General features: G+C 42.2%; 1 protein-coding gene across 4 annotated transcripts in view; it reads right to left on the reverse strand.

Annotated features, from left to right (window-relative positions):
- CACNA2D1 (calcium voltage-gated channel auxiliary subunit alpha2delta 1) overlaps positions 1-14,502 on the reverse strand; it is a 1,366,870-nt gene that overhangs the window by 336,985 nt on the left and 1,015,383 nt on the right. For all 4 annotated transcript variants that reach the window (XM_069765154.1, XM_069765155.1, XM_069765153.1 and 1 more), the window contains exon 11: positions 2,631-2,789. In XM_069765154.1, coding sequence (XP_069621255.1) covers positions 2,631-2,789 — 159 coding nt within the window. The remainder of the gene's footprint in view (positions 1-2,630; positions 2,790-14,502) is intronic.

Here is a 14,502-nt window from a genome sequence, read left to right on the forward strand (position 1 = left end):
TAAAATGAACTTTAGTTCGTGGCAAAACCCCTTTAATGTGACCAGCTTCCTCTGCCTATAGACAAGTCGCACATCTGCCGCCAGGATCAGCTGAATGATTCACTGCCACTGTGTGTAATTCATGCAGGCGCAGTAAATCAGACCGCCTCCATTTTTGTGCAGACAGATAGCAGCGGTCACATTAAAACTGCGCATGCACTTCTCCTGTACAAAGATGGCTGCGGTCAGTGAATCATTAAGCTGATCCTGGCGGAGGCGTGTTTGCGACGGTATTCCGCTGGTGGTACTAAGCAAGAAGCTGCGTGAGTGTGCGTGAGTGTGTGTGAGTGTGAGTGTATGAGTGAGTATGTGAGTGTATGGGTGAGTGTGTGAGTGTGAATGTGAGGGTGTGTGTGAGTGTGTGTGAATGTGAGAGAGTTGAGTGTGAGTATGAGTGTGAGTTTGAGTGTGTGTGAGTGTGTGTGTGAGTGAGTGTGTGAGTGAGTGTGTGGGTGAGTGGTGTGTGGGTGAGTGTTTGAGTGTGAGAATGTGAGTATATGAGTGTGAGTGTGTGAGTGTGAATGTGAGTGTGTGTGAGTGTGTGTGTGTGGTGCGTACAGCATATAGAGTGTGTATGTGTGTGTGGTGCGATGGTGTTTCACTGATGGTAACGCGCAATAGGTTGGTACCAGCAGCAGTTTCCATATTGAGACACCCATCACTTGGGTGTCCCAATATGGCGGTCGGTGAACTTCTTCCGCTTGGAATTCTGGGATATGGTGACATCTGGACAGAACAGGAAATGAAAACAATTCAAGGCAATTGTATAGATAGATAATGTAGAGCAAGCAATTTCAATAATCATTTAAATATACTTTATAAATAGAATATAAAAGAAAACTTTTCAAAAACCTTCTAGAAGATGTCCCCTTGCTGTTTCTGATGCAAATCCATATTCGGTTTCACACACACTGGATACAGCTCTTAAGGGTGGGGACAGAGCCTGCACAGTGTGCACGCTTCAGGCTGAATCCCTCACACTGTGTCAGTGCATCAGCAGTCTACCTCAGTTTTCGGCACAGGGCACAAGCTCTGTCAGCTCTTGGTTGTCGGCACAAGCAACTTCCCTCTCAATGTTTACCACACAGCTCCTTCTGCTCTGTCAGCTAGTTCATGCATGCCCGAAACATCGGCATTTTTCAGTGTTATTGTCTTGAGGCACTTATGATTTTCATCACTCACTGGCAGCACAGGAGCCAGCAGCTGACAGAACACTGAGAGCTGCTGATGTCACTGAGCACAGAGGTAACAGCCAACAGGGCAGAAGAAGCAGTGTGGTAAACATTGTGTGGAACTGCCAATGTTACTGAGCTCCTTCTGCTTTGTCCTGTGTGTCTGTGTGCTATACACTGAGAAGTGCCGATGTCACTGAGCACAAAGGTAACAGCCGACAGGGTAGAAGAAGCCGTGTGGTAAACATTGAGTGGAACTGCCAATGTTACTGAGCTCCTTCTGCTTTGTCCTGTGTGCCTGTGTGCTATACACTGAGAAGTGCCGATGTCACAGAGCACAGATGTAACAGCCGACATGGCAGAAGAAGCAGTGTGGTAAACATTGAGTGGAACTGCCAATGTTACTGAGCTCCTTCTGCTTTGTCCTGTATGTCTGTGTGCTATACACTGAGAAGTGCCGATGTCACTGAGCACAAAGGTAACAGCCGACAGGGTAGAAGAAGCAGTGTGGTAAACATTGAGTGGAACTGCCAATGTTACTGAGCTCCTTCTGCTTTGTCCTGTGTGTCTGTGTGCTATACACTGAGAAGTGCCGATGTCACTGAGCACAAAGGTAACAGCCGACAGGGTAGAAGAAGCAGTGTGGTAAACATTGAGTGGAACCGCCAATGTTACTGAGCTCCTTCTGCTTTGTCCTGTATGTCTGTGTGCTATACACTGAGAAGTGCCAATGTCACTGAGCACACAGGACAATCAGCTGACAGGGTGAGGAGCTGTATGCTGATAACTAACAGCTGACAGATATTGTGCATTGTGTGACTGAGGTAACCTGCTGATGCACTGACATGTATTTCATTGGATCTAGCCAGGCGCGTGTACACTGCGTAGGCTCCACCCCCACCCTTGAGGCTATATTCAGTGTGTGTGGAACTGAATACGGATTTGCCTCAGTAATAACATTGGGGACATCTTCTAGAAGGGTTCTGAAAGGTTTTCTTTCAGATTTAATTTATAAGGCATATTTGGTAGATTATTAATATCGCTTGCTCTACATTATTATTCAATAAGAATTAAGACGACGGTTACGCTTTAAGCATTTCCCTCTTTTGGGCAAATCATTTAACCCCTTTGAAAATTTGGTTTGCAGAACAGGTCAAAGCTTCAACACTATTATATTAGGTCACATTAGGAACGGCGATCTTATTCAAATATATTTCCACCATACTCAACACAAACAAATGCCTGTGCTATGAGTATTTTTATATGTGAATTGTGCTGATTTTTAGAACTGTAGTTCACAAAGTATGTTTACCTTTCCATGTGACAAAAAATCTTAAAGGTATTTATTTTTAATACATACTACAATCATATTTAGTATGTGGGATATACAGTATGACTGTTATTGTATTAGAGACTTACATTACGAAGTTGATCAAAAGCAAATTTGAAACCTTGCTTGTAGTCTGTGGTTCCTTTGGCAGTGATGTTATTGACAGCTTCTTTAAGAACCTTCTTATTTCTAACGTTGGCTTGAACAAGATGATGGAAACAGCTGACATCGTGAGCATTGCTGTTAAACTAAAGGAAGGAAATGAAAAAGTAAGGTTAATACAAGGAAGTTTTAATCTTATGGCAAGTTTGATTCTTCTAAAAGAAAAAAAAATTCTGGAAGAAAATCAAAGAAAGCACAAGTTACATATCCGCCTGGCTCAATTCCCAATTAAAAAGCAATAAAGCTGCCATTGATGCTTCTAGATCCCATCTGTTTACCCTGTTGGATATTGATTTGTTGGTTATGCACACATATGTAGGGCACATTCTTCTGTTAGGATTAAATCAAAATCAGACACTGTAAAATAAATTAATAGAATAACAATGACAAAGGCTTTTCGACCATACTGTTCACATAATATTATTATTATTATTATTATTATTATTATTTATTGTTATAGCGCCATTTATTCCATGGCGCTTTACATGTGAGGAGGGGTATACATAATGAAAACAAGTACAATAATCTTAAACAATACAAGTCATAACTGGTACAGGAGGAATGAGGACCCTGCCCGCGAGGGCTCACAATCTACAAGGGATGGGTGAGAATACAGTAGGTGAGGGTAGAGATGGTCATGCAGCGGTTTGGTCGATCGGTGGTAATATATAATATTATATAATATATAATATATAATATAAATGACTGTATTCTTAAAAGATATGAGGGGTAACATGTCTCCCTGTGGAGAATGACATACCAAGATAAATACAAAGGTAACATCAACCCCACAAATATGAACCCCACTTGCAACTGCTACAGGGCAAGTGGGAAGAGCCAGGCAATGCACCAGAATTGGCAAATCTTACCAGCCTGAGAATACCAGTCCTCATGCAGCTGTCTGCTTTAGCTTAGCTGGTTGTCAAAATTGGGAGGGCACACAAATTTTTAATATTACTGATTTAAATAATTTAAAAAAATCAGAGTGGGGACTCCATTATTTTTGATAACCAGCCTTGCTGAAGCTGACAGCTGAGGGTTGCAGCCCCCAGTCATGAGTTTTGCCTGCCTGGTTATCAAATGTACAGAGGACCCTAAGCCATTTTCAAAAAAATTATTTATTTTCAATGCGGGCGCAGGCTGATGAATACTCACATCAGCTTCTCCTGCTCTCGCTGGTATTAGCGGCAGCAGGCATCAGCTGATGGGAGCAGTAGTCCTATCAGCCAACACAAGTGGCTGGAGGCAAACTTTGTACCTCCAATCATAGCTGCAGGCTCACGCTGTCATTTGACAGCGTGGTAACTGCAGCTGTCTGACCGTCAGTGATGATTTTACCACCGATCAGAAACAGAATTTGCTGCGCTGTCATGCATATGACAGGGCGACAAACATCCGGTGTTCGGGGGCCGAGCCTAAACAGTAACAAGGACTTCCTGGTGAAGTCTATGTTTGGTGTCCGTGCCCAAACAGTATGGACGCCGAACTTTACTGTTCGGGTGGTTCGCCCATCTGTAGAAATAACCTATTATTTCTATCAGGTTTTAAATACTTTTTTTAAATCTGCGATATCAGTATAAAAACTAACGGCATTTCAGATGTCTATGATAGTCAATCCAATATCGGATCACAATGCACAGACTGGCAATGCATTTCCTGACCCGAGCGTGATAGTCTGTGCTGCCAGTCTGTGCACTGCGATCCAACATCGATTATCACAGACATCTGAAAGAGCCCTAAATCATGCAATTTTCATACTCGTCACTAGGCATAAGACTCCTACTTCTTGTTGGACACATGGACATTAGCAGTAAGTAACAGTCTCTGACCCAACGAAATTGTATGAAAGTATATAATGAACATGCTCTAATCTGGACAAAAGTCCTTGAGAAGGGAGAAGAAGGAAGTGATATATGACCATTACCCATAGTGAATGGTGATTCCTATGTTGTTTACTTTTTTTTGTAATCCTGTCTGTGATGATAATACTGCTGTAAAGTCTTTTGTACAGAACAGACAGTGTAAGCCTAGTAATAGGGCCTAGAGGCTTGTATGAAAATTACAACAGTTCTCATTTTTTATATAGTAATATCAAATACTCAAAGAAAAAAAAACATTACAAAAACACATTGAACATAAAAAATAATTTTAAGTAGATTTTTTTTTTATCACACATTGAATTAAAAAGTACATATCCTTTAAAAAGAACACATTTCTATATTATATGTGCAACTTATTGTTTTACTACAAATCATGCACTGTAATTTGTGGTTATATTTTATTTCAAACGTTCTATCTTCTTAAACTGCATACAATGAGCAGGGACTGTAGCCACATCATGATAGGATAAAAGTTTGTAGCATCTACTAAATCAACTGACTTCATTTTCTGACCCACTTGAGATAATAGCTTAAAAGGCAATGATCACATTGGGTATATATAACCTTGACATGATGCCATTAGTCAGCTATAGCAAAGCTATTCCAGCAATGTTAGCATTACAACTTCCAAACTGTATCTCAGCAGAATAAAAGTTGATATACAACCTGCATGAAAACTGATCCCTGGAAACTATTCAGATGACCTGTTGGTAACATAAAAAGGGGTCAAGGCAGTTCACAGTTAAGTGCTTGAGACACCTGTTTGACCTCACAATTTATCTATTTTACCTGGGCCCTAAAACCTTTAAGGAAGCAAGTTACTAAATAAACTGAATAATAAACTCATTGTATAATTGAAATGGTTAATGACCAAGTTCTATATAAATTGATTTACTGACTTACTCTACAAGTACACAACAGATAAAGCCTGGAGTGTAAAATAATTTAAAGGAATATGGTCTCCTTATGTCATAAACAGAGTTAGGTGTTAAGAGACAGTTCAGAGTTAGCAACCATGAATAAATGACATGCTATGTTAACAAAGTATATTTTTTAAAAAAGTTTCAAAAATACAATTCATTCTTTGACTCCACAGGCCACTTATAGAAATTACAAGGCAATCCTCAATAGGCCACTAATAGAAAGTTTAAAGCAGACCTCTACATGCCACTTATAAAAAGTAGAAAAACAGAAAAACTTTTCAGCTCACCTAATAGAAACATTCGTCTGTAGTCCACATAATGTCCAAGCAAGGAAAAAACATCTCTGTCTGACGTTGAAACTTGTGCACATGGAAAGAAAAATCCAGCTCCAGGAATTAAAAGTATCAAAAATTTATTTAAACATATTAAAATTTGGAAAACTGCTGACAAGCGAAAAATTACATCATTTGGATGGAAACTACCATGTAGTCGCTGGACGCATTTCGAGCACAAACGGCGCTCTTAATACTCTGATACTTTTTATTCCTGTAGCTGGTTCTTTCCATGTGCACTTATAAAAAGTACAAAGCAATATTCCATTGCCCACTTATAGAAAGTACAAAGCAGACCTCCACAGGCTACTAACAGAAAGTACAAAGCATATCTCCATAGGCCACTTATCGAAAGTACAAAGTAGAGCTCCACAGGCCACTAATAGAAACACACACACCTTGTTTTTCTTGTGAAATTCTCAATAAGTTTGATGTGTCACATGACCCTCTTCCCATTGGAAAAAATAAAATTGGATCCAAAATATCAGACTTCAAAATGGCCACCATGGTCACCACCCATATTGAAAAGTTTTCCCTCTCCCATATACTAATGTGCCACAAACAGGAAGTTGATATTACCAACCATTTCCAGTTTATTTAGGTGTATCCATATACATGGCCCACCCTGTAAACTAGATTCCTTCATAAGGCGTTGATCCAGGAAACTAGTTTGATTGTCGTATGTGGAGTCGGGAAGGAATTTTTTTCTCCAATGTGGAGCTTGGTGTCTGCCGCATGGTTTTTTTTGTCTTCCTGTGGATCAACATTTTAGGCTATTGGTTAAACTAGATGGATTTAAAGTCTTCCTTCAACCTTAATTACTATGTTACTATGCTACTATGTAATTACTGTAGTTGTATCCACCCTCTAGACAGACATTGACCATAGACTGGTCTTTTATAATTGAGGGTCTTGAAATTATTTTAATTAAAAACTAAATTTTAACAATTTACCCAATTTACAAAAATTAGGAAAAAATTTAAAAAATAAATCAGACTTTAGATCCCAGGCTAAAATCCTACAGGGAGAACAAGTATTTCCGTTGTCCTTTGCAGGTGTTCCACTAGAGTCATCTTTTTCCAATTTTTTCTACTGTAAAGAATGGACCACTTCAAAATGAACCCACCTGAAGAAAGAACATCTTACTTCTTTATTTTAATTGCCTCATGGTTTCCAAACCCAGAAGCAGTTAAAAGAAGTAACGAAAGCCTGAATATATGCACAGCAATTGCCAGTTTGCTGGTGGGATCCAAGTGGAATGCACATTCCCCTAGAAGTCAATAAATGAGCAATCCTAGAAATAGTAAAAAAAAAAAAAAAAGGAAGCAACACTGTGATAATGGTGGGTGCAGACCCCCAACAATATTACTTCAGCGACCACAAAGCATCTTTTAACTGACCTGAGAAATAAGAAAACAGCCTCCCCCATTGGTAGAAAATGCAGCAGCTGTCCATTGTACACTATAGCAGACACCCTGCTGCATCAGTCAGTGGTGCTGGCACCAATACTGTCTGTTTAACCTCTTAGATGCTGCTGTCATTAGTGAGTACGGCATCTGGATGGTTAACAGAGTGTGCGGGCTTCTGCTTTAGCCCATCGGCACCCTGAGATTACAATTGTGTGGTCCTAATGTTTGCCAAATAATGGCCTTACAGTCTGTCGGCTATAGTGGCTTGTTCAGAAGTTACCGACATTTAGGTGGTAAAAATAATATTTGTCTTTCCTGTCATTCCACTTTGCATTAATTCCTGAAAAGCATCTGAAGGGTTAAAAAGCAACAGGACAGCAGCTTTGAATACCTTAAGGGGTGCGGTTTTCAAAATGATGTCAGTTTTGGGGGTGTTCAAATGTGTAGGTCCCCCAAAGTCACTTCAAAACTGAATTTTATCTAAAAAAAATATGTTTTGTAAACTTGTTTGAAAAATAGAAAAATGACTACAACAATTTTAAAGCTACTAACATCCTAACAGAATAACAAAACTTTTTACAGATGGTGCTGATGTAAAGCAGATATGGGGTAAATGTTATACTGTATATTAACTATTTTGTGTCTTGTAACTGGATTAAAGGAATAATCATTCAAAGTTTGAAAATTGCAAATTTTTAGAATTTTTTGTCAAATTTCTGATGTTTTTACAAAAAAAGCAATACATACTGATCCTAATTGTACCATTATCATAAAATGCAATGTGTCATGAAAACAACAGTCTCAAAATCAATGAGATGCGCTAAAACGTTCCAGAGTTATTGCCTCATAAAGTGTCATTGGTCAGATTTTAAATTTTTAGAATGCTCACTAAGGGGTTAAAGTAATATTTAGCACTCCATGAAACGAGTGAGGGTTTCTTTACCCGTATCTGGGTGACATTTCCAGTCTATAAACACGTGAGATTTTTTCCAACAGTGTTATATACAGGTGGCTAGAAAAGCAGTTAGAGCACAATAGGGTCTTATCCGGTGATGGAGGATAACAAGGTGCGAGAATGTGCTCACCTGATTAGGTTGTGTGATGCTCAAGGACTGATGTAGCTCAGAGTGTCAACCACTGCAGACCAATGGGTAAAAAACAATGAAACCAATAGTGGAAAGAGATGGGTTAAATTTGCAGATGATGATGATGATAACCAAATAAAGATTCTATGAGACAGGTAAGTGTGGTTTGCCCTTAGGAAGAAGTCCGATGATTTCGAAACATGTAGATAATATGCCACACAGAAAAATCTTTGGTCTCCTGAAAGGTTAAAGGGAACCTGTCACCTGAATTTGGCGGGATCGGTTTTGGGTCATATGGGCGGAGTTTTCGGGTGTTTGATTCACCCTTTCCTTACTTCAATCCAATACTGCGGCCAGCATGCAGCCAGCGGGTAAGGAAAGGGTGAAAAAACACCCGAAAACTCCGCCCATATGACCCAAAACCAGTCCCGCCAAATTCAGGTGACAGGTTCCCTTTAATAATGTCCCCTAAGTTCCCTCATGTACTGCTCCATTATACACAGTATGGTGAGCTCAAAGCTTCCATATACACAGTACAACTGTGTTCCAAATTATTATGCAAATGATATTTTTCTCAGATTTTCCTAAATGGTCAGTGCAAATGACAGTCAGTCTAATAAAAGTCATCACCCATTAGATTATACATCATATTTTATTGAAGAAACCTCCCAATGATAACAGTATAATCTCCAAAATAAATAAAAACTCAAAATGCACTGTTCCAAATTATTAGGCACAGTAGAATTTCTATACATTTGATATGTTTTAAAGAACTGAAAATGCTCATTTGTGGAATTTGCAGCATTAGGAGGTCACATTCACTGAACAAAACAGCTATTTAACTCCAAAACCTCGTAACAGGCCAAGTTACATGTTAACATAGGACCCCTTCTTTGATATCACCTTCACAATTCTTGCATCCATTGAACTTGTGAGTTTTTGGAGAGTTTCTGCTTGTATTTCTTTGCATGAAGTCAGAATAGTCTCCCAGAGCTGCTGTTCTGATGGGAATTGCCTCCCACCCTCATAGATCTTTTGCTTGATGATACTCCAAAGGTTCTCTATACGGTTGAGGTCAGGGAAAGATGGTGTCCACGCCATGAATTTATCTCCTTTTATGCCCATAGCAGCTAATGACTCAGAGGTATTATTTGCAGCATGAGATGCGGCATTGTCATGCATGAAGATGATTTTGCTCCTGAAGGCACGTTTCTGCTTTTTAGACCATGGAAGAAAGTTGTCAGTCAGAAACTCTAAATACTTTGCAGAGGTCATTTTCACACCTTCAGGAACCTTAAAGCGTCCTATCAGCTGTTTCCCCATGATTCTGGCCCAAAATGTGAATCCTCCACCTCCTTGCTGACGTCGCAGCCTTGTTGGGACATGGTGGCAATCCACCAACCATCCACTACTCTATTCATCTGGACCATCCTGGGTTGCTTGACCCTCATCTTTAAACACGACTATTTGGAAATTAGTGTTCATGTATGTCTGGACCCACTTTAAACATTTCTGCTTCTGAACGCTGTTTAAGGGTGGCTGAATATTAGGTTTATGCACCACAGCAAGCCTTTGAAGGATCCTACACCTTGAGGTTCAAGGGACTCCAGAGGCACCAGCAGCTTCAAATAACTGTTTGCTGCTTTGTAATGGTATTTTGGCAGCTGCTCTCTTAATCTCATGAATTTGTCTGGCAGAAACCTACCTCATTATGCCTTTATCTGCATGAACTCTGTCTGTGATCTGTTTCAGTCACAAATCTCTTCACAGTATGGTGACCACTCTTACGTTTTCGTGGAATATCTAATGTTTTCATACCTTGTCCAAGGCAATGCACTATTTAATGCTTTTCAGCAGCAGAGAGATCCTTTTTAGTTCCCATATTAATTGAAACCTGTGGCCTGCTTAATAATGTGGAACATCATTTTTAAGTAGTTTTCCTTTAATTAGAATCACCTGGAAAACTAATTATCACATGTGTTTAAGAATGATTTCAATTATCTATTGAGCCCTGAGACACAATGCCATCCATGAGTTTATTTGAAAAACAAAACAATTAAATCTTTATGACACTTAAATCCAATTTGCATAATAATTTGGAACACAGTGTACAAGGCCCCCACAGCTCCCCTATGCACAGTATGATAATTCTATAACTCCTCGATACACCGTATGATGTTCTCACTGCTCCCTTTACACAGTATAATGCTGACAGAGCTCCACTATAGAAAGTATAATGCCCCGCAGAGCTCCCCTATATACAGTGTAATGGGCCAACAGCTCCCATATGCAAAATATGCCTTCACAGTTCCCTATACACAGTATGGTGGGTCCACAGCTTCCTTATACACAGTATGATGAGCCCGCAGCTCCCTTATCACAGTATGATGGGCCAGCAGCTCCTTTATACACAGTATGATGGGCCCGCAGCTCTCTTATCACAGTATGATGAGCCTGCAGCTCCCTTATACACAGTATGATGGGCCCGCAGCTCCCTTATCAGAGTATGATGGGCCGCAGCTCCCTTATACACCGTATGATGAGCCCGCAGCTCCCTTATACACAGTATGATGAGCCCGCAGCTCCCATATACACAGTATGATGGGCCCACAGCTCCCTTATCACAGTATGATGGGCCCACAGCTCCCTCATACACAGTATGATGGGCCCGCAGCCCCCTTATACACAGTATGATGAGCCCACAGCTCCCTTATACACTGTATGATGGGCCCGCAGCTCCCTTATCATAGTATGATGAGCCCGCAGCTCCCTTATACACAGTATGATGGGCCCGCAGCTCCCTTATACACAGTATAATGAGCCTGCAGCTCCCTTATACACAGTATGATGAGCCCGGAGCTCCCTTATACACAGTATGATGAGCCCGCAGATCCCTTATACACAGTATGATGGGCCCGCAGCTCCCTTATACACAGTATGATGAGCCCGCAGCTCCCTTATACACAGTATGATGGGCCCGCAGCTCCCTTATACACAGTATGATGGGCCTGCAGCTCCCTTATACACAGTATGATGGGCCCGCAGCTCCCTGTCATGATTTGGCAGTCTGCAGTCATATAAAGTGACTGCAGACATTTATTCCAAGCCTTTATCAACTTTATAGTATTAAATTGATTATTATTAGAGTTGAGCGACCTTGACCTTTTTAGAGTCGAGCCGGGTTTCGCGAAACCCGACTATCTCAAAAGTCGGGTCGAGTGAAATCGGCCGATTATGACGTAAAGTCAGGATGGACCGAAACACGAAACCCAATGCAAGTCAATGGGGCAGCATAGTCGGCAGTGAGTGGGGGCCAGGAAAACACCTGTGCCCATTTTAATGTCAAAACCATCCATTCTTCTTAATGAAGCTTGTCAAGCGTAATTTACCTTATAATAATTGGAAGGCATTTGAAATTGGGGGTCATTTGGCTAAAGTTGTGGTGGGTAGGGCTGGTTCAAGTAATTAGTGGGCCCAGGAAATCTGGACCACGTCACGGCAGTGGAGCAGGGAGAGGTAAGTATTTCAACTTTGCAAGTGCTGTGAACCTGAGCAAGCAGGGGGGGCCCACTCGTTGGCATTGGCACTGGCACAGGGCCCCTCAAAGTACAGCGGTGTGTTTGCACGGCGGGGGCGCCTCCCACCGGCAGCAACACTTTTGCGTACCATGAGAGGCCCTGTGCCAGTGACGTCGCCAACTAGTATTCCTCCCCCCACCTGATGAAGGAACCTGCACTTTCATCTGCACCTTCCTGTTTGTCCCCGTGTAAGGTGGTATGGTATGCGGGAAGGGGGACCTGACTTTCAGCAGGGTCACAATCTTGCAGTGTAGCGTGCACGGGAAATGTTGCGTTATGGGTCAATGTACCAGCAGACTCATCTATCACTGGCTGGGCAATGGGCAGGATGAGGAGGAAACACAGATATAGGCCCAAAGAATAAAGTGGGCTAAATGCAGTTCAAAATTGGTAACACAGGACTAATCAGGGGGCATTGCAGTGGAGGACAACTGGAATGAGAGGCTGACACAGAGAGTAGGCCCAAATCAGTAAGTAGTTGAAATGCAGTTCAAAATTGGCAACAGTAGTAAACAGGCGGCACAGCTTTGTTCAGTGGAGGAGAACAGCAAGGAGTGGCAGACACCGATAGTAGGCCCCAACCCAACTAGTAGGCCAAATGCAGTCTAACATTAACAACTACTTAACGAGCGCCTGAAAACGGAATTTCAGGACAGGAAACCAGGAGAACAGCAAGGAGCGGCAGACACCGATAGTAGGCCCCAAACCAACTAGTACGCCAAATGCAGTTGTTCCGTTTAACCACAATTTAATGAGAGCCTGAAGATAGAAGTTCAGGAAAGGCAACCTGGAGAACACCTTGGAGTGGAACACACCATCTCTCTACACCAGGGGTCCCCAACTCCAGTCCTCAAGGCCCACCAACAGGTCATGTTTTCAGGATTTCCTTTGCATTGCACAGGTGATGCAATTATTACCTGGGCAAGACTAAGGAAATCCTGAAAACATGACATGTTGGTGGGCCTTGAGGACTGGAGTTGGGGACCCCTGCTCTACACCCCATACCCAATTTGTAGGTCTAATGCAGCGTAGTTTCCAACAACTACTAAACGAGAGCATGATGATCGAAGCATTGGCGAGGAAACCTGGGGAACACCTTGGAGTGGAACACACCATCTATCTACAGTGGAACACACCATCTCTCTACACCCCATACCCAATTTGTAGGCCTAATGCAGCGTAGTTTCCAACAACTACTAAACGAGAGCCGGAAGATCGAAGCAATGGAGAGGAAACCTGGGGAACACCTTGGAGTGTAACACACCATCTCTCTACACCCCATACCCAATTTGTAGACCTAATGCAGCGTAGTTTCCAACAACTACTAAACGAGAGCCGGAAGATCGAAGCAATGGAGAGGAAACCTGGGGAACACCTTGGAGTGTAACACACCATCTCTCTACACCCCATACCCAATTTGTAGGCCTAATGCAGCGTAGTTTCCAACAACTACTAAACGAGAGCCGGAAGATCGAAGCAATGGAGAGGAAACCTGGGGAACACCTTGGAGTGTAACACACCATCTCTCTACACCCCATACCCAATTTGTAGGCCTAATGCAGCGTAGTTTCCAACAACTACTAAACGAGAGCCGGAAGATCGAAGCAATGGAGAGGAAACCTGGGGAACACCTTGGAGTGTAATACACCATCTCTCTACACCCCATACCCAATTTGTAGGCCTAATGCAGCGTAGTTTCCAACAACTACTAAACGAGAGCCGGAAGATCGAAGCAATGGAGAGGAAACCTGGGGAACACCTTGGAGTGTAACACACCATCTCTCTACACCCCATACCCAATTTGTAGGCCTAATGCAGCGTAGTTTCCAACAACTACTAAACGAGAGCCGGAAGATCGAAGCAATGGAGAGGAAACCTGGGGAACACCTTGGAGTGTAACACACCATCTCTCTACACCCCATACCCAATTTGTAGGCCTAATGCAGCGTAGTTTCCAACAACTACTAAACGAGAGCATGATGATCGAAGCATTGGCGAGGAAACCTGGGGAACACCTTGGAGTGGAACACACCATCTCTCTACAGTGGAACACACCATCTCTCTACACCCCATACCCAATTTGTAGGCCTAATGCAGCGTAGTTTCCAACAACTACTAAACGAGAGCCGGAAGATCGAAGCTCAGGAAAGGCAACCTGGAGAACACCTTGGAGTGGAACACACCATCTCTCTACACCCCATACCCAATTTGTAGGCCCAATGCAGCGTAGTTTCCAACAACTACTAAACGAGAGCCGGAAGATCGAAGCAATGGAGAGGAAACCTGGGGAACACCTTGGAGTGTAACACACCATCTCTCTACACCCCATACCCAATTTGTAGGCCTAATGCAGCGTAGTTTCCAACAACTACTAAACGAGAGCCGGAAGATCGAAGCAATGGAGAGGAAACCTGGGGAACACCTTGGAGTGTAACACACCATCTCTCTACACCCCATACCCAATTTGTAGGCCTAATGCAGCGTAGTTTCCAACAACTACTAAACGAGAGCCGGAAGATCGAAGCTCAGGAAAGGCAACCTGGGGAACACCTTGGAGTGTAACAAACCCTCTCTCTACACCACGGAAGGGCT

This window comes from Ranitomeya imitator, chromosome 4 (genome assembly GCF_032444005.1).
Source record: "Ranitomeya imitator isolate aRanImi1 chromosome 4, aRanImi1.pri, whole genome shotgun sequence".
NCBI classification, from domain to species: Eukaryota; Metazoa; Chordata; class Amphibia; order Anura; family Dendrobatidae; genus Ranitomeya; species Ranitomeya imitator.